Genomic DNA, 22,079 nt, shown 5'->3' with positions numbered 1-22,079 from the left:
ACTGTCAGGTTTGAAATAAAATGTCCTTGACAAGGTGTGATACATACCCCAAGTCTCTTCCAGTTAGCATATTTTCGCAATCACTGTTAATATGCCGTGCAACACAGCTGTGAATGGAACACCATTCCAAGGAGACTTTATAGAGGATAGACCCCTTTTTAAAAGTCTGTTCCAGAAGAAACTATTTGCTTTTTACTTCTCTTTATCTTCTATCCAATTACCTTATAACCATGTATTGATTACTAGACATACTCAAATCTGTTTTGAAAGTTGGCTCAATCCTTCACATCCAATGAAAAACAGGTACCTGACAATATTTCACTAAATATGTGTAATACTACTTATTTATATAAGGATCACCACTAGTGGAGTTAAATCATTGAATCACATGAAAAACACATTACATAGAAGTGCTCAACCAGAGGTTTCTTTTTTTTTTTTTGGCCACAAACAATAGTTTATAATGCTATTCAATGATACTTAAGTCCTGCATAGGTGTTGCTACAGTTTTAAAACGTGTTTCATTTTAGAATGCATTAAACCGTCTGTATCCTTGATAAATAAAATATGAAATTACTATTTTGTTGTAAACCACACATTAGATTCTATTTTTTTAGAATTGTGTAACTATATCCTCATCAGTCATTTGTATAGATTTTTGGGTGGTTCGAAACTGGAAAATTTTTAATATTTTGAATCGTATATTTCATCACCTTCCTTATGATAATTGCATATGGACTGCAAGCTGAATGTTACGCTTCAAACACAATGGTTTCACCCTGAGGGTGTGCCCACCCTGGCCCACAGGTGTGTGTCCACCACTATGTACTTATGAATACCACAAGGGCATCAATGTTACGAACACGATACAGTACACAAACAGTTTGTTGATACGCAAATAGTGACATGTTCCACCAGGGGGCGCCAGCAAAATGTCTGTGCAGTGCAGACACCAGGTAACAGAGGTCACTGCTATCAAGGAAGCACATTCCAGCTGCATGTGATGTTATGTACATGTTTCTACCTGCTGGAAATATCCTGGCTAAATCTCATAGCCACAAACCTCAATTAGAAAAGACCAGCCCAGATGCTCCATTCTACACCACACTGTCACTGCACTGCATCATGGTATACTAAACAGTATCATCCCCCCCCCCCCCTTCTTACCAACACCCTCCACCACCACATCCTGTGGACACCATTCCTAATAGCCACTCAACATGAAGCACCCTAAAAGCACTAGGGTGGAGGACACGGAGCGACAAAGGACATATGCTGAAACCTACAGAGAAGTATAAAACACACTATCATGGATAAAATGTAAAACTAAAGCTGCTGTGGAGGCATTGTCACCCAACACCGAAGGCAGGGTGCTGGGAAAGTTAAAAGTCTGCCACAGAGGGGTTAAAAGTGGGCAGCCCACTAAGAGGTGGACAACTATCACTTGGGAGCCACAGTGACACTGAGGTGGGTCTTCACGATGGGGTATTTAACCATGCCTTTGCCACGTATGGCCAATACGGAGCTGGCAGAGGACAACTGCTTCCCTGTGAGAGGCCTGGATGAAAAACTTCCACACATTCATAGTCTCCTTAATGACATGCAGTTTGTTTTGCGTGCTGTTATGCCATTCCATCTCCCAAAGGTGGAAAACGCTGTGGTGTAAGAAAGAAAACAGGTCAGCTTCAGAGGTGCCTGTCCCCAGAAGTGGTTTCTGCATTGCCTGTTTGTCCAGCCTCTTGGCAAATACGTTGCCAGGGATCCCGACGTGTCCAGGGGTCCACATTAACAAAATGGAATGGTGGGACTGTTCCCGAATGGATGTTACCAGAGGGTGGTGAAGGTAGCACTGGTTGATAGCTTGTAGGCTACTCAATGAGTCTGTACACAGGAGAAATGACTCGCCAGGGCATGAGCGGACATGCTCAAGAGCACAAGATATGGCCGCCAGCTCTGCAGTGAAATCACTAAAGCCAACTGGCAAGGAATGCTGCTCAACATGTCCTCCATGAACATATGCAAAGACTACATGACCATCAGCCATTGAGCCGTCGGTGTGAAACACTTCAGAGGCCCGGAACACATCAAGAATCGAGGAGATGTAACTGCGGAGAGCAGCAGGGTTAATGGAGTCCTTAGGGCCATGCAAAAGGGCTACACAAAGCTGTGGTCAGGTGTACACCGTGGAGGCATACGTGAACAGACTGCAAGTAGAGGTGGTAAAGGGAAGGACTCCAGTCCGGAGAGAAGGGACTGCACGCGAACTGCTATTGTTAGCCCCCACGTGGGCCGCCGATGCAGGAGATGGAATGCCACCGGCGGGAAAAGAAGATGGTTATTCGGATTGTCAGGAGAAACAATGAATCTGTGCTACATCGAGCAGTTTCACATGTCTGATCTGCAGTGGAGGGAAATCAGCCTCCACCATAACGCTGGTCACCAGACTCGTCCTAAAGGCCCCTGTCACTAATCAAACCCCACAGTGGTGCACAGGGTTGAGTAAATGCAATGCTGAAGGCACTACCAAACCATAAACCACACTCCCATAGTCAATTCGGGATAGGACAAGGGCTCTGTAGAGCTACAGCAGTGTACAGCGATCTGCAACCCAATTGGTGTTGCTGAGGCAACGGAGAGCACTGAGGTGCTGCCAGCACTTCTGGTTATGCTGACAAAGATGAGGGAGCCAAGTCAATCGAGTGTCGAAAACCAGTCCTAGGAATTGATATGTCTCTACTAACGTGAGTGGATCATCATTAAGCTAAAGTGTGGGTTCCGGATGAATGGTACGATGCTGACAGAACTGCATGAGAGACAACTTTGCAGCTGAAAACTGGAAGTCATGTGATAGAGCCCATGACTGCGCTTTGTAGATGGCTAACTGGAGGTGCCACTCAGCAACAACAGTACTGGAGCAGGAATACGAAATGCACAAGTCATCTGCATACAGAGAAGGTTAGACGGAGGGTCCCACAGCCGCTACTAGGCCGTAAATGGGCACTAAAAAGAGAGAGACACTCAATACAGAGCCCTGTGGAACTAAATTCTCCTGGATATGGGTGAAACTACAGGAGGCACCAACTTGGACACGGAAAGTACGGAGCAAAAGGAAGCTAGGGATAAAAATTGAGAGTGGTCCGCAGTGATACCACTCATTCAATGTGGCAAGGACATGAGGTCACTAAGTCATATCATAAGCTTTACGTCAGTCAAAAAAGACAGTAAGCAGAAGTTTCCATCTGGAAAAGGTTGTTCAGATGGAAGACTCAATGAACACAAGATTATCAGTGGTAGAGCGACCATGGCGGAAGCCACCCTGACATAGAGCCAGCAAGCCACATGACTCCAGTACCCAACCCAACCGCCGACATACCGTACGCTCCAGCAGCTTACAAAGAACGTTGGTGGCTATCCACATTAAGCCGGTTTTTAAAGGGTTTGAGCACTAGAATGATGGCACTCTCCTGCCATTGTGACGGAAAGATGCCGTCACACCACATATGGATGAAGATTACAAGGATTTGTTGTTTGTGGTCGGATGAGAAATGTTTAATCATCTGGCTGTGGATGCGATCAGGCCTAGGAGCCATGTCAGGGATATGTGCAAGGGCACTGGGGAGCTCCCACTCTGTAAATGGAGCGTTATCAGATTCACTGCAGTGTTTAGTGAATGAGAGGTCATTCCCTTACAGCTAATGATTGAATGTGCGAAAGGCTGGCGGGAAATTCTCCGGTGGACAATCTCGAGCAAAGTGCTCACCAAAGTGTTCGGAAATCGCATTTGTGTTGGTACATACCTCGCCATTTATGGTGACCACAGGGATAGCTGTTAGGGCCTGGTACCTGAAAGGACGTTTGATCTTTAACCAGACTTGGGAAAGTGACGTGTGGCACCCAACAGTGGAGGCGTATCACTCCCAACACTCCTTCTTCCTTCGTTTGATAAGGCAGCAAACACGGGCACAGAGCTATTTACAGGCTATGAGGTGCTCCAGGAAAGTGTGCCACTTCCACAGCTGTAGAGATCACTGACTCTTCTTAATTGTTTCAGCGACTTCCGTCGACCTCCAAGGGACTGCCTTACGCCTCAGGCACCCTAAAGAGCAAGGGACCGCAATTTCTGCCGCAGAAACATTTATGCTAGTCACCTGCTTAACCATCAGTTCCATGTTATGGTGTAGGGGAGATAAAGCGATGACAGCAGAGGTTAAAGTTCCCCAGTCTGCTCTGCTCAAAGCCCATCTGGGCACGCATCCGTGTGCCTGACGCTGGGGCAGTGACAAGAAGATGGGGAAGTGGTCGCTACTACACAGGTCGTCATGTGCTCTCCAGTGGATAGATGGGAGAAGTCCTGGGCTGCAAATTGATAAATCAATGGCCGAGTAACTACCACGAGCCACACTGAAATGTGTTGCGGCTGCAGTATTTAAGAGGCAGAGGTCGAATTGCAGCAGTAACCTCCACAAGAGGTTATGGGCATTAAAATCCTCCAGAAGTAGGAAAGGTTTAGGGAGTTGATCAAGCATTCCAGCTAATAGATTCAGGGGTACTGCACCATCTGGAGTAAGATATACACTGCAGAAGGTTATTTCCTGCGCTGTCCTTATTCTGACAGTCACAGCTTCAAGAGCTATTTGAAGCACATGTTCAATACACACCGAATTTAGGACACAAACGCAAACTCCACCTGACTCTCTATTATAGTCGCTACGGTTCCTGTAATATCCCTTATAGCCATGGAGGGCATGGATCCGCATTGCTGGGAACCTGGTTTCCTGGGGGGCAATGTATATAGCGGGTGTAAAGCTTAACAGTAGCTGTAGCTAAGCCAGGCGGTGGAAAAAACCACGGCAGTTCCACAGGAGGATGACATCGTGAGACTGCGAAGGCATGGAACATTCAATGCTGCCACCGATTCATTGCCTGATTAGTCTATATCCTTTGTGTCTGTGGGCCTGGTGAGATCTAGGGCCTCAGCGGACGTTAAAATCTCCACTTCATCATCAGCTGCAGAGCTTCTAGGTAGTGGTCGTGTTGGTGCCCCCGCCATTTCCTTGGTCTTAGGCATTTCCTTTTTGGATTTCTCTCGCTGCTCCTTGGGTTTCCCTGGCTGGGAAGACTTCACTGGCTCATTCTCTGGGACCGAGGATGAGCGTGAAGCCGTACTACCAGCTGCTTTTGGGATCTTCAGTGACTTGCAGGTGTAGTCTTTCCCACTAGAAGAAACCTGGGAAGGGAGTGACACAAGGGACCCCTTCCTAGCGCGAGAAGCCAAAGAAGACTTACGCTTCTCTGGATTAGAAGTGGGGGCATATGTCACCAATGGCAGGGGAGGGAGGGGGGAGGTATTGGTCCTGAAGTAGTTCGCACATGAGCAACAGGGAGGGCAATGCCCCCCACCATCAAGGGGGCAGGTGTAGTCTTCCGGCTCTAGGAGGTGACCTGGGTTGGCGGAGCTGATGGTGCCAAAACTGTTGTAATGGCAGTGTAAGATGTTGTCATACACACAGAATGCAGGTGTTCAAATTGTATCTTAGCCTCAGATGATGGTTAGTCCATTCAGGGCCTTTTACTCCACGATTTTCCTTTCTATCTGGAGAATCCAGCAGTCAGGTGAGCAAGGCAAATGGTGCTCTCCACAGTTGATACAGATGGGAAGTGGGGGCATGGAGTATTGGGACGTGATGTACTTCTGGAATCTCGGCATGTGACGCGGGAAGACATATGGGCAAACTTCCAGCACTTAAAGCACCACACTGGGGGAGGGATATAGGGCTTTACATCACACCGGTAGACCATCACCTTCATCTTCTCAGGTAATGTATTACCATCAAAGGCCAAGATGAAGGCACCACTGGCAACCCGATTATCCTTCAGACCCCGGTGGACACACCGGATGAAATGTACACTCACCACTCTAAATTGGCGCGCAGCTCATCAGCGGACTGCAAAAGAAGGTCTCTGTGAAATATGATACCCTGGACCATATTTAAGCTCTTATTGGGTGTGACATTTACAGATATATCCCGCAGCTTGTCACAAGCGAGTAATTCCCATGAGGATTATGTTTTAATCAAGACTGACCCAGGTCTCATTTTGGACAAGCCCTCCACCTCCCCGAACTTGTCCTCTAAATGCTCAACAATAAACTGAGGCTTCATCGTTGTGAAAAGTTCCCCACCAGCTCTCAAACATACAAGGTACTGGGGCAAATAAGATCTTCTGCCATCCTTAGCCTGACATTCCTCCCATGGTGTGGCCAGTGAGGTGAACAATATTCTGTCATACTTCTGTGCGTTGAATTGAGCTAGTAATCGCTTAGAGGTTGCTGGTGTTTCACCACCAGCTATAGACGATGGACTACACTTCATCGCGTGTCATCTGCCATGATGCCACCCACTCCGACCAGGGGCCCTACCCACAGCCACCACCCACCCGCAGCAAAAGCCACCTGACAGGATGGACATTGCCGGGAGTCCCGATGCCCCATGGGGATGGACATCTACTCCTTGGAATACATGGGGAGTTAACGGTGCAGGCATCAGCAGAGTGATCCCTGTGTGGTCAGGGGGCTACTACCAACAGGGTACATGGCATCCCAACCACAACATATTGGCTACCGTGTTGGATATCAAGTGCAAAGAAGTCCATGGTCATTGTCGATGCAGAAATCGACACTGCATGGTGAATGGTGTCCTTGCCCAGGGGATGGAGAATGGGCATGGCTGCAATGCGACGACAAGAAAGTGGGCTAAAGATGTCAATGCACAATGGACACCATGCACTTTGTAAGGAGCCCTTCCCAAGTTGGCTCGCTCTTCAGGAAAATTTTGAAGATTGGAGGTCAGATCTTACAGGGGACCATCACATAAAGGCAGGAATACCTCTGGCCTATTCCAATCCCCAGACCCACAGGGGCGAAAAATCATAAGAGTGAGCAAAATATAATACAGAAAGCTAGGTGGTAGTTTGTTTAGGAACTATGTTGTTCAAGTGTCTCTAATGCAGTTAAATTTTTTACATCATTGTTTGCTATGATATGGAGACAAATGGTGGATTATATACCCATTATAACTGTTCAGTGAATTGAACCTGAACCAACATGTAATTGTGACATTTTTTTCCTGATTATTGATTTTTCAAGCTGATTCTGCATTTTGTAATCCAGATCTTTGGATAAAAAAGGAGTTTAAAACTGATCATTTTACAAAGACATAGCTCATGTGCTTGTACTGAATTAATACTGTATATGTCTGTGTGTGGTAGCGTCTGCACCTCTGTGTGTATTTATAAAAAATGCTGCTGCTAGAAAAACATGTTCTTCAGTAATGTAGTGACTATTGTGTTAGCCTCCAAAATGGAAAGAGTGTTATATTTATGCACTGTATTAATAGGCAATGGTATTGCACATAAACAATGTAGATTTGAAAAGTTCCAGTTGCAAGAGGACACTTGCATGGTCATCATCAGGTCCATTTGTTCTGTTTCAGTGATGAACCAGTGATTGTTGACTTTTGAAGTTGAGTAGTGCCAGTTATTGTAAAAACTATAATATTACAAAATCTGTAAAATCAGACTTCTATTTTTATTATTGGTTTAAATGCAAACAGATTAGAGGGTACAGTGGAATTCCAGATCAACAGAAACTTCCCCTTGATGCAAAGAAGTTTTCAAAAAGTCACAATGCTCAGGAAAATTAGAAATATTTTTACTTCTTTTCCTTTCCACCCTGAAAATCTGTAACTAATTATTCAAACATTTTCATTCCGATACCCAAATTATTATTTTAATTGCTGGCATCTCTCTTCATTATGCAACCATAGCATCCTGTGAGGCTCCTTTTGAAGAGAGATTAAGGCTGTGTTTAAGATTGTTATCAAGTCAATTGTACTTTGGTCTGCAGAACATCACAGTTTCTTTTGATCTTCTTTAACAGTGCAGCTAATAAGCAAAATGGGATAGAGGGAAGAAGAAAAACAGCAAGCGTTTGTAAATACACATTTGTATGTAACGAGAAAAGTTAATTTTAAAAAAGTGATAAATGAAGAATGGTCATAATCAGGTGTAACATTGCTTCAGCTATACCTGAGTCCTTCGAAGTGGAGGTTGCCCGCCTCCAATACAGGGAACCAGTCAACCAGTGTTATTTCTTCTTCCTGAAATAAATTTGTTCTGTTTAAGTTCTATAACAACAAATAAGCAAATTTACAAAAGTTACATAATATTACAATATATCATATTTGAAGCAATTTGCCAATCATTGCATCGGTTCAAAAACTTATCAGCACCTGATGTGTTTATGCAGTACTTCATAACAGACAACTGTCATTTGTGAAAAGACTGAAGATCTATTAATATTGATTGTCTGGTCATCACCATATAATGTAATGAGGATCATAACACACTTTCCTTGCCGGAAGCTAGTACTTACTTCCGTACCTACCTTTTCTGCGTTAGAGCACAAACCCGACTGAGGTCATAAGCACCCGTGTCATAACCTTAGAACACCTTTATGTGAAAGATGTTAAGAGCAACTGTATGTTAAGCTCAATCAACAGAAGGAAAGAGCTAAAATCAAGAACTACTACTTGAAGAAACATCAATAAAATATGCCGTAGCGGCAGCAGAGATCCCTAACCAAACATTAAATGTTCTTTGCAAAATTGCTATCATTTATATAAACAATCCGCACGTTGCATGCCAAAATGACCAATAACTCAGGCGGAAAACATACAATTAAACATAAGCAGTTCAGAAAATGATATCGGATCAGAAAATAGCAAACCATCAAGTGATTATTACGACCAACACAAAGTGGTGGGAGATCACTACTCAACAAATGGTGATATCTAAAGAGACAGTACCCAATAAACAACCTAGTTAAAATGATCATCTTGCAGTGAGAGAGCCAAGAGGTGGCCAGCCGAACCGTTGGGAGAGGTTAAGTCAATGGAGCTTGTTCCAGTAATGAGAAAACCAGTGGTGATGCAAAAGTGACACCATCTACCAACAGACAGCAAGAAGATCATCTGAATCAATGGAAGAGCTGGCAGGTTGTCACACATGATAACAATGTGACGAGGAACCCACAAGAAAATCATAGTGGCTCCCTCAAAAACAACAACTGTAAGCTTCCTTGGACTCTTACAGCACAATGAGGATCTGAAGGCTTGTGAGAGAATTGGAGCATATGACACAATTAAAAGGTGTATATTGTCGGATGTGCTAGGTGGTCTGAAAGAGTGCAAAGAGCTCTGCTTTAAAAATCTAGCAGTTTGCAAGAAGATCGTACCAAAAATGGTCAGTGCTGACGATAAGGCACACCGAACTCCATGGACTGTGAGTCGTCAGTCTACATGAAGATGCTACCACTAAATTGGGTGCAAAGGTTGAGGAGCTAACAGCAATAGATCAAATCCATTTGCTTCCCGAGGAAAATACTTTGAAGTCCAAGATAAACACGGGCAGCTACATGAAGCAAAAGTGGTGAAGGGCTCACACCAAACAGGAACGTGGCAGATTCCACGAAACTAAGCTGTTGGAGCAGTAGCCAAAAGCGAACTCTGGAAGGTAATACGAGAAAAATGTGGCCCGTACTGGCAGTTGAAGGAGGCATCGAAATAAAGGGCACAAGATGGGTGGCTGGGCACAACACAACAAATGGCAATCATATCCACTGAGGAGAAGATCATGCCCATAGGACAGTTCCAGTTAGGCAGCTTCTGCATAGAAGCTCTCAACCAGACTAGTGTAAAGGTTGCCAGTGGCCCAACATATTCCACAATGGTAGACTGTGTTATGACCATGAATAAATGAAACACATATAGTCTAGTTTCAAATGGACACGGGATTGGTATAAATGGAAGATGTAATGATAGTGGAAGAAACCCACTGTGACACTAGAAATTCATACAAACTGTTTTTCCAATAGAAAAGCAAAAGCAATTTTTGATCCTGCACAAGTAGAGGATCAAGACATTACCAAGGATACAAGTCCATGGAGAACTGCTTAAGATAGCTCAGTCACTGACCAAAAAGGAAGTTGGATATGCCTGTCGGGAAACAGATCATGGAAGTGTTAATGGGGACAGCAAAGATAGTTGGTTGGTTCTACATCTACATCTACATCTACATCTACATCTACATCCATACTCGGCAAGCCACCTGACGGTGTGTAGCAGAGTGTACCTTGAATACCACTACCGGTGCTCCCTTGTATTCCAGTCTTGTACTGTTCGTGGAAAAAAGGATTGGTTGGTTGGTTTAGAACCGGGAGAAGGAACCAAACTACAAGGTCATCGGTCACTTGGTACTAATAAAATAATGCCACAAGTGAGAGGATAAAATGGACGAAACATATAACACAAAACAGAAAGAAAGGAAAAGCCAAAACAGTGAAGAGGAGGCAACGAATACTAAGATAAGAAAAAGGGGACAAAAAAGAAACAGAAATACACTAGAAACAAAAGACAGTAAAACATGAAAGCAGATTACATTGGCTGACAAACCACAAGAATAAAAAGGGAAAGCCAGCCACTCTGTAATACATTAAAACCTCCACCCTAAAAGCACTAGGGTGGAGGACACAGACTAACAAAATACATGCACTAAAACCTACACTGAATTATGAAAAACACTCTCACGAATATAACGTAAACAAAAACTGCAGTGGAGGCATTCTCGCCCAACAACGAAGGCAGGGTACTGGAAAAGTTAAAAGTCTGTCACAGAGGGGCGAAAAGTGGGCAGTCCAGCAAGAGGTGGACAACTGTCATTTGGGAGCAACAGCAACACTGAGGTGGGTTCTCGAGACGGTGCAGGTAACCATGTGTTAGCCACATATGGCCAATGCTGAGCCGGCAGAGGGCAGCCGATTCCCTGCAAGAGGCTTGCATGGAACACTTCCACACATTTATAGTCTCCTTAATTACATGCAGTTTGTTGTACATGCTGTTATGCCATTCCGTCTCAAAATGCCGAAAAACCCTGCGATGTAAGGCATAACGTATTTCAGCTTTGGAGAAGCCTATCTCCAGAAGAAGTTTCTGCATCACCTGTCTGGCCAGCATGTCAGCAAGTTCGTTGCCCAGGATTCTGACATGTACTGCAGCTACACAAACACTATGGAACAGCGGGACTGTTCCAAGGCATAGATGGACTGCTGAATGGATGTTACCAGAGGGTGGTGAGGGTAGCACTGGACGATAGCCTGTAGGCTGCTCAATGAGTCAGTACACAGGAGAACTGACTCGCGAGGGCGTGAGTGCATGTACTCAAGAGCACGAGATGTGGCCACCAGCCCTGCAGTGAAAACACTGCAGCCACCTGGCAAGGAGTGCTGCTCAATATGTCTTACATGATCAGATGCAATGCTTACGTGTCCATCAGCCACTGCGCCGTCAGTGTAAACCACTTCACAACCACGAAACACGACAAGAATCGAGAGGAAGTGACAGCAGAGAGTGGTGGGGTTTGTAGTGTTGGCAGAAGAGCCAGCACCGTGTTGCTAGAGGAGGCCGAAATGCACGCTTTTAAGCTCACGTAGATTGGTGTGAGGTCTGGAACAAGGTAAAGTAATTATCCTATAAAGAAAAGAACGTAGTTCTTGGAATACTTAACTTTAATCCACAATTGGTGAACATCTCTCGTTACAGTACATGCTTCACAATGTTAATTATCAAATGCTATGGCGCCTTACTAGGTCGTAGCAAATGACGTAGCTGAAGGCTATGCTAACTATCGTCTCGGCAAATGAGAGTGTAATTGTCAGTAATCCATCTCTGGCAAAGTCGGCTGTACAACTGGGACGAGTGCTAGTACGTCTCTCTAGACCTGCCCTGTGGTGGCGCTCGGTCTGCTATCACTGACAGTGGCGACACGCGGGTCCGACATATACTAACGGACCGCGGCCGATTTAAAGGCTACCACCTAGCAAGTGTGGTGTCTGGCGGTGACACCACAGGGTTAATGGAACATTTAGGGTCACGCAAAAGGTCCACACGAAGCTGCGGCCAAGACATACACCAAGGAGGCATACATGAACGGTCCGCAAGTAGAGGTGGTAAAGGGAAGGACTCCAGTTCAAGAAGAAGAAACCGTATGCGAACTGCTATCATAAACCCTGATCTGGGCCACTGATGCAGGAGATGGACTGCACTAGGAGACGGTAATTCAGATGCTCAGGGGAATTATTAATGTGTTCTGCGTAACTGGTGAGCAGTTGCACGTGTGATCTGCAGTGGATGGAAACCAGCCTCCACCAGTGCACTAGTCACCGAGTCATCCTAAGGGATCCCGTCGCTATTCAAACCCTACAGTGGTGCACAAGGTCACGTAAATGCAATGCTGAAGGTGCTGCCGAACCATAAACTACACTCCCATTATGAATTCAGGATTGGACAAGGGCTCTGCAGAGCTGCAGCCGTGTACAGCGATCTGTACCCCAATTGGTGTTGCTCAGGCAATGGAGGGCATTGAGGTGATGCCAGCACTTCTGATTAAGCTGATTAAGCTGATGAAGATGAGTGAGCCAAGTCAATCAAGTGTCGATAACCAGTCCTAGGTATTGATATGTCTCCACTACAGTGAGTGGATCATCATTAAGGTAAAGTGCAGGTTCTGGATGTATGGTATGACACCGACAGAAGTGCATGACGTATGACTATGCTGCTGAAAACTGGAAGCCGTTAGCAAGAGCGCATGGCTGTGCATTGTGGGTGGTTCGCTGGAGGCACCACTCAGCAACAACAGTAGTGGAGCAGCAATATGAAATGCAGAAGTCATTCACATACCGAGAATGTGAGATGGAGGGCTGACAGCTGCTGCTAGACCATTAATGACCACTAAAACTAGAGAGGCACTCAATACAGAGCCCTGCAGGACTCCATTCTCCTGGGTATGGATGGATCTATGGGAGTCACCAACTTTGACATCGAAAGTACGGAACGATAGGAAGTTTGGGATAAAAATCTGGAGTGATCCCCGGAGACCCCACTCAGACATGGCAAGGATATGACATTGCCAAGTCATGTCGTATGCTTTACGGAAGTCAATAAGGACAATAATCAAGTGTTGCTGTCTGGAAAAGGCTGTTCGGATGGCAGACTCAATGAAAACAAGATTATTCGTGCTAGAGCGACACTGGCGGAAGCCACCCTGACATGGAGCCAGCAAGCCACGTGACTCCAGGACCCAACGAGGACCCAACCCAACTGCTGACAAACCATAAATTCCAGCAGCTCACAAACAACTTTGGTGAGGCTGATGGGCCGATAGCTATCCACATCAAGAGGGTTTTTACTGGCTATGAGGACCGAAATAATGGTGCTCTCCCGACATTGCGATGGAAAGATGCCATCGCACCAGGGCCATTGAAGATGAAGAGCCTTTAGTCAGATGAGAGATGTTTAATCATCTGGCTGTGGATGCGATCAGGCCCAGAAGCTGTGTCGAGACAATGTGCAAGGGCACTCACTGAGGAGCTCACACTCTGTAAATTGGGCGTTACAGGATTCACTACAGCCTGTAGTGAATGAGAGGACATTCCCCTCCAGCCGATGTTTGCATGTGCGAAAGGCTGGAATGATAGTTGCTTGGCACAGAACCCGTGAACCACGTTTGCATCAGTACATAACTAGTAATTTATGGGAACATTGGGGATAGCTGGTGGGGCCTGTTACCCGAAAAGACGTTTGACCTCTGCCCCGATTTGTGAAGGTGCCGTGTGGCACACAATGGTGGAGACATATCTCTCCCAACACTCCTTCTTCCATTGTTTGATAAGGTAGCAAACATGTGCACAAAGCCATTTAAATGCTGTGAGGTGCTCCAGGGTAGTGTGCCACTTCCGCAGCTGTAGAGATCACTGACGCTTCTTAATTGTTTCAGCGACTTCCGTCAACCTCCAAGGGACTGCCTTATGCCTCAGGCACCCTAAAGAGTGAGGGACCACATTTTCTGTTGCAGAAACATTTGTGCTAGTCACCTGCTTAACCATCAATTCCATGTTATGGTGTAGGGGAGATACAGCGATGAAAGCAGAGGTTAAAGTTCCCCAGTCTGCTCTGCTCAAAGCCCATCTGGGCACGCATCCATGTGCCTGACGCTGGGGCAGTGACAGGAAGATGGGGAAGTGGTCGCTACTACACAGTGGATAGATGGGAGAAGTCCTGGGCTGCAAATTGATAAATGAGTGGCCGAGTAACTACAATGATCCACACTGAAATGTGTTGCGGCCCCAGTATTTAAGAGGCAGAGGTCGAATTGTGGCAGTAAAGCTTCAACATCTCTGCCATGGCCAGTAGGCATGGTAACACTCCACAAGGGGTTATCTGCATTAAAATCCTCCAGAAGTAGAAAAGGTTTAGGGAGTTGACCAAGCATTCCAGCTAATACATTCAGGGATACTGCACCATCTGGAGTAAGATATACACTGCAGAAAGTTATTTCCTGCACCGCCCTTATTCTGACAGTCACAGCTTCAAGAGCTATTTGAAGCACATGTTCAATACACACCGAATTTAGGACACAAACGCAAACCCCACCTGTCACTCGATTACAGTCGCTACGGTTCCTGTAATATCTCTTATAGCCGAGAAGGGCAGGGATCCGCATTTCTGAGAACCAGAGTTCTTGGAGGGCAATACAGATAGCAGGTGAAAGCTTAACAGTTGCTGTAGCTTTGCCAGGCGATGGAAAAAACCACCGCAATTCCACAGGAGGATGACATCGTGAGACTGGGAAGGCATGGAACATTCAATGAGGCAGTTTACATCTCAGAGTCACCTGCTACCACTGATTTTGATGTGTCGGCAGCTGGGCCAACACCTTGTAGATAGAGGTGGCTTAAAAAGGCACGTGAGACTAATGCAGACGGGCGTGAAGTACTGGAACAGGATACGTAATTAATGCTATGAAGAAAAGAACAGAGCTTCTCATATACTTATCTTTAATGTCTTCTTGTACATCTCTATGGTGAACACAAGTGAGACTCTAATTACAATCACTGTAAGGCTAATGGCGCCTTGCTAGTTCATAGCCATTAACTTAGCTGAAGGCTATTCTGTCTCTCGGCTAATGAGAGAGAAAGGCTTCGTACGTCTAGTCGCTAGCTCTGTCGTCCGTACAACTGGGATGAGTTCGAGTCAGTCTCTCGAGACCTGCCTTGTGGTGGCGCTAGGTTTGCAATCACACAGTGGCGACACGCGGGTCCGACACGTACTACTGGACCGCGGCCGATTTAAGCTACCACCTAGCACGTGTGGTGTCTGGCTGTGACACCACAGATTTATTGCCTGAACAGTCTATGTCCATTGTGTCTGAGTGTCTGGCGATCTCTAGGTCCTCAGTGGACGCCAAAATGTTGACCCCATCCTCAGTCGCAGAACTTGTAGGTAGCGGTGGTGTGGGTGCCACTGCGATTTCTTTTTTGATTTCTCTCACTGTTGCTTGGGTTTCCCTGGCTCAGAGTATTTCACTGGCTCATTCTCTGGGATTGAGGATGAGTGTGAAGCCCTATGACCAGCTGCTTTGGGGCTCTTAAGCCATTGGCAGGTGTCATCTTTCCCACCAGACGATACCTGAGAAGTTAGTGACACAAGGGACCCCTTCATAGTGAGAGAAGTCAAAGAAGACTCATGCTTCTCCAGATTAGAAGTGGCAGTGGACGTTTCTGGACGGGGGGAGGGTGGCAGGGGGGGGGGGTGTTGCTGTTGCTCCCAAAGTAGGTGGTTGGGTGGTGCAGGAGCAACAGGTAGGGAAATGGCCCATACCATCAAGGGGGCAGGTGTAGTCTTCCGACTCTGAGGTGTGACATGGGTTGGCGGAGCTGATGGTGCGACAACTGTTGTAGCAGCAGCATAAGAACTGACACACAAAGGATGCAGGCATTCAAATTTTCTTGTAGCTTCAGTTTAAGTCAGTCCTTTCTTTCTCGAGAATCCTGCAGTCAGGCAAGCAAGGCAAATGGTGCTCTCCACATTTGACACAGATGGGAGGCAGGGCACATGGAGTATTGGGATGTGACTGGTGTCCAAAATCTCGACATGTGACGCTGGAAGTACAGTGGGAAGACATATGGCCAAACTTCCTGCACTTCAAGCACTGCATTGGTGGAGGTATACAAGCCTTTACATCACACTGGTAGATCATCACCTCGACCTTCTATGGCAATGTATCACCTCAAACTCCAAGATGAAGGCAGTGCTGGCAACCTCATTATCGTTCAGAACCTTGTGGGCATGCCGGATGAAATGTACACCTAACTGCTCTAAATTGGCCTCATCATCGGACTGCAAAAGAAGCGCTCTGTGAAATATGATACCCTGAACCATATTTAAGCTATTATGGGGCATGATGGTTACAGAAACAGCCCCCAGCTTGTCACAGGCGAGTTATTCCCGTGACAGGGCAGAGGATGATGATGTAATCAAGATTGACGCAGATCTCATTTTGGACAAGCCCTCCACCTCCCCAAACTTGTCCTCTAAATGCTCAACAAAAAACTGAGGCTTCATCGTCATGAAAGATTCCCCATCAGGTCTTGAACATACAAGGTACTGGGGTGAATAAGGTCTGCTTCCAGCCTTACCCTGACGTTCCTCCCATGGTGTGGCCAGCGATGGTAATGATTTGGGATTGTACTTCTGTGATTTTTATTGAGCTCGTGATCTCTTAAAGACTGCTGGTGTTCCACTACCAGCATGACATGGAGTATGCTTCGTCACATGTTTTCAGCCCTGATGCCACCCACACCGACCAGGGGCTCCCCCACAGGTGCCACACAGCTGCAGCAAAGGCTACCTGGCAGGATGGCCATGGCTGGGAGCCCTGGTGCCCCAAGGGGATGGGCATCTGCCCCTTGGCATATGTGGGGAGTTAATGGTGCAGGCATCAGCAGAGTGATCCCTTTGTGGTCAGGGGGCTACAACCAACATGCCACAATGCAGCCCCACGAGAACTGACTGCCTACCATGCTGGATATCAAATGCAAAGATGTGTGTGGTCTTCTTCGATGCCCAAATCGACACTGTATAATGTATAGTGGAAAACTCACCCAGGAAGGTGTCCTCGACCTGGAGATCTACATCTACATACACACTCCACAATCCACCATATGGTGTGTGGAGGGTACCTTGTACCACAACCAGCATCTTCTCTCCCTGTTCCACCCCCAAACAGAATGAGGGAAAAATTACTGCTATATGCCTCTGTACGAGCCCTAATCTCTCTCATCTTATCTTAGTGGTCTTTCCGCAAAATGTAGGATGGCAGCGGTAAAATTGTACTACACTCAGCCTCAAATGCTGGTTCTCTAAATTTCCTGAGTAGCGATTCACGAAGAAAACAACTCATTTCCTCTAGAGACTCCCACCCAAGTTACTGAAGCATTTCTGTAACACTCGCATGATGATCAAACCTACCAGTAACAAATCAAACAGCCTGCCTCTGAATTGCTTCTATGTCCTCCCTCAATCTGACCTGATAGGGATCCCAAACTCTCTAGCAGTACTCAAGAATAGGTTGTATTTGCGTTTTATAAGCGGTCTCGTTTACAGATGAACCACATTAGTATGATTTTTACATGGCTGTATTTTTCATTCAGTAATTCACTTCCTCTCCTAAAGAGCTATTCAAAAATGGATCACATTATACCATTCACTGAAACACAAAGTTATTAATTACGTAACACAACAATGACTTTGTGCCCAGGATCACAAACTCTTCCACTTCCTGGAGTTGTCAGAAAACAAATGAAAACCAAGTAAACACATAACACATAATTTGCTTTGACTCTTCTGTACCATTGCTCAGGAGAAGAACATTCAGATGTGCTCAAAGTGGTGATCCTGGACACCGATACACTGGCACACTCATTGAATAGAAGAATTATTTACTGCTTCCAGGGTTTGTGCTAAAGAGAATTACAAGCAAGCTCAATACGTTCCTGGGTATTCTCTGGAGTTGTTGGAATATAGCCATAGACAACGTCCTTAATGCATCACCAAAGAAAATGTCTGGACGATTTAAATCAGGAGACCTAGCATGCCAAGTAACTGTTCCTCCTCGACCAATCCATCTGGCAAGATACCTTCGATTCAGAACACAACCTGCAAGCAAGACATTATGTGCTAGACATCCATCATGTTCATACCACATAAGCATTCTGGTCCTTAGCAGCATTTCATCCAGAAGTGGAGGAAGAATTCATCTCAGGAAGCTGGTATACGCTGTTCCATTTAGACTACCGTTAATGAAATAAGGGCCAATAATTGTAGTACCAAGCATGCCACACCAGACATTAACTCTCCATTCACACTGATGTTCCACCTATCTAAGCCACTGTAGGTTGATGCTGGACCAATAATGCATGTTCCCTGTATTTACATGTTCTTTTTTTGAGAAGGAACATTCATTGGTAAATAGAATATTGGAGAAAGAGTTTGGTTTGTTGAGGATTTGCTGCTGTGCCCACTGACAGAACTGTACATGATTCTGGAAATCATTCCCATGTAGTTCCTGATGTAGGTGTGCATGGTAAGGATGGAAATGGTGATGTGTAAGAATATGATGTACACTGGTTTTAGGAATGCAACATCATGTTCAAGCTGTCATGTGCGCACATGTGGATTCATAGCAATGAAAGTGAGAACAGTGACTTAGGCAGCTTCCTATGTGGAAGTTCAATGATGATTGCATTGTTGTGGGTTGAATCTTCCCATTTCCTGAAGCATCGCGACAAGACGAGAAAATATACGCCAGGAAGGTTGGTTCTTATCAGGATATCACTATCTGTATAGTTCCACTGCCTGTGTATCATTTTGCCTACCTTCAACAACAACAACAACAACAACAACAACAATAAAAGAAATGTTATGACAATGCAGTCTGTATGAATGATAGCCTTTACTGTATGTGTACTCAACACATCAGTATTTAAAAGGATTGAAGTACCATACTAAATGTACCCTTATAAAAGAACAGTGTTACAATTACTGTTCTGCTAACTTACACTCCCCATAGGTGAGTAGCTTTTCTAACTTCTCTTTGTTGGTGTACAATCTACTCGCAAAACTCCAACAGCATTGGTTGACGGAATGACGGGTGTGAATTTTACTTATTTTTACATTTGTCCTCTGTCAACGTCAGCACGTGGATATGTTTCATTACCGTGAGTATCTACACTAAGCACTGGGAGTGACATCATCAGTGTTGTGTTATATAATTAATAATTTTGTGTTTCAGTGAATGGTAAATTGTGATACATTTTTGAATAGGTCTTCAGGAGAGAAAATTTAGTACTGAATAAAATATACAGGGTGCCATTTGAAAGAGTCATTCCGCTGTACATATTTTTGTAAAAAACAAAACTACAACAAAGGCAATCATGCTAATTGATGTCCCTCTGACAGCTAAAGAACATTTACTTTAAACATTTTGTAATTTGCATCTGGACAAACAGTTACTCGAACTGGTCAAGATAAATGGGACACCCTGTATACAGTGTCAATAACTTTTTTATCCACTTGATGCAGTTATTCTACCTGTCCATAACTATGCCAAAATGACCAGGAGGTTGGATGGGTTAGGGAAACAGGAAGGTTCCTGGTGTCAGTGACACATGTTGCTGCTGCTGCTGCTGCTGTGGCAACCATAATTACATAAACTGGTTCCCCAAGATGGTGCAACTGGATCAATGGATGCACAAGACATTTGTCACCAGTTTTACAACTCATTCTCAAGTTACAGGTTCAGATGCATTAAGTCACAAACTGGGGGACAACATGACACCCAATCCAGCGTATAACAAGTTGCCAACAGGAAGAATTCAAGCTTTTTGAAGAACTGAAACAATTGAAATGACACACTAGCCAGAAATGTGAGCATCAGGTGTAATACGCCAAGAGACGAAATCAAGAGTGTTACCCAAAACAGGCAAACATATATGAGTGGTAGAACATCAGCAGGCCTGGCTTCTAAGCAACCACACTCCCAACAGCATTAAGTCAATGGTTACCTTCTCTTCACACGTCATAAACCAGAGGCTTTTCCAACATACATGATTAAATCATGCCCTGTCAGCAGACACTGTTACTGCAACCACTTTGTTGGCTGCTAGCATCATTGGTTCTGAACTGGGAAGGGGTTAGGCAACTCAAGGAAAATGAATAATGAACCAAGGTTGAGGCAATGTAGGGTACAATGTAGGGAAGTTTGCTGCTCAGCAGTTCAGAAAAGCTGGTGTTAGTATCAATAATGCAGATGGCACAGGCTGTGAAGCAGTCATTTCATGGAAGAACATTGTGTCAGGCAGCATGTCCGACAATGGGGTGGTCTACCAGTCTCTCGGCAACAGTTTCTCAGTGGCCATTAGTATGGAAATACAGCTTCTCGGTTGTCACGCCCATGTAGAATGCATCAGAGTGGTTGCAGCTTAGCTTGTAAATAATGTGACTTGTCGCATAGGTAGCCTTGCCTCTTGATGATGTAGGTGATTTTGTGATTGGACTGGTCTAGGTGGTGGTGGTGGTGGTGGTGGTGGTGGTGGTGGTGGTGGATGTATGGGCCAGGATTTGCATCATGGTCTATTACAGGGATATGGGAAAACATACAAGGGAATATGAGCAGGCGTTTTAAAGGGATGAATGAAGATATTGTGTAGGTTCAGTGGACAGCAGCATGACACTGTTTGAGGAGTGGGAACGATAGTGGGTAGGTCATTCCTCATTTCAGGCCACAAAAAGAGGTAGTTGAAACCCTAGCAGAGAATATGATTCAGATTCTACAGTACTGGGTCATAATGAGTCATGAGGGTAATGCTCCTCTGCAGCTCGGCAGTGGGACTTTAGGAGATGATGGGTGACAGGAGAAATCTCCTGGGACTCATCTCTCCAGTCATCCCATCACCCCCAGTTAGCCCCACCATCTGGCCACAGAGGAGTGTTCTCCATGTTACTACCACCCAGGAATGGATCAACTGAATCATATTCTCCAACAAGATTTATGAACGTGGCCTGAAATAAGACATGTCCTACCCACTATCCCTCCTACACCTACCACAGTGGTATTCTGCCACCCACTAAAACTACACAATAACTTCGTCCATCGCTACACAACCCCTGTTCCCAACCCCTTGTCTGATGGCTCATATTCCTATAACAGACCAAGATGTCCCATACATCCTCCTTCTCCACCACCATCACCAGTCCTGTCAGAAGCATCAACTATCCCATAAAAGGTAGGGCTACCTGTGAAACAAGCCATGTGATATACAATCTAAGCTGCAAACACTGTGCTGCATTCTACTTGGGCAAGACCACAGACAAGCTGTCTGTCTGCATGAATGGTCACCAACAAAGTGTCCTGAAAAAACAACAGGACTTTCCAGTTGTTGAGAGCAATGTCCAACACCATGTTTTAATGACTGCATCCACTAATGTGCTTCCTACCAAGATCAGCTTTTTCGAACTGTAGAGATAGGATATATTGCAGGGTGGGTTCCTATGTTCCAATAAACCTCCTGGTGCATCCTGCACCTACTTAACTGTTTCCCTGTTCCCAGTCCAGCATCACACAACCTCATATTCCACAAAAGCACCCATAGTCTGCAGTGTAGTGCATGGTAGGGTGTAGTTTCCATTCTAAGAATTGTTCGGGATTTTTTCATATTCCATTCATGTATAGATCTTGGAAAGAATAACTTCATAATTCATCTTCCTCAAAATCTATAAATGATATTAATATGGGTTTGCTTTTCTTCAAGCTATTTGGATGGGCAAATTCTAAAGTCAGAACTGACATTTCTGTAGAACAAAAAGTAACCTTACAGAGATAATGTTCTATCTGTTTATAGATTCAGTATGATTTTGCACTTTTAATCTACATCTCATAACAAATTCTGGTCCACTATCACATCTGTCCCTCGAAATGTCAGTTTAAAATGTAGTGTCAAAATATCAATCTCACCATTAGATAAATTGGAACTTTTCAGTGTTCCCAGATACAACAATTTTTTATGGTAACTTAAATTTCTTCTTTTTCTTCCTCTTATTATTATTATTATTATTATTATTATTATTATT

The 22,079-nt window shown here is 45.0% G+C and overlaps 1 protein-coding gene across 1 annotated transcript in view; it reads right to left on the bottom strand.

Annotated features, from left to right (window-relative positions):
- LOC126235601 (uncharacterized) overlaps positions 1 to 22,079 on the bottom strand; it is a 305,745-nt gene that overhangs the window by 196,508 nt on the left and 87,158 nt on the right. Inside the window, exon 6 of the mRNA XM_049944313.1 lies at positions 8,086 to 8,156. Within this exon, the coding sequence (XP_049800270.1) occupies positions 8,086 to 8,156 (71 nt within the window). The remainder of the gene's footprint in view (positions 1 to 8,085; positions 8,157 to 22,079) is intronic.

This window comes from Schistocerca nitens, chromosome 2, assembly GCF_023898315.1.
Source record: "Schistocerca nitens isolate TAMUIC-IGC-003100 chromosome 2, iqSchNite1.1, whole genome shotgun sequence".
Taxonomy (NCBI): domain Eukaryota; kingdom Metazoa; phylum Arthropoda; class Insecta; order Orthoptera; family Acrididae; genus Schistocerca; species Schistocerca nitens.
Note: the sequence above shows the minus strand (reverse complement) of the source record. Positions and strands in the feature narration are given on the sequence as shown.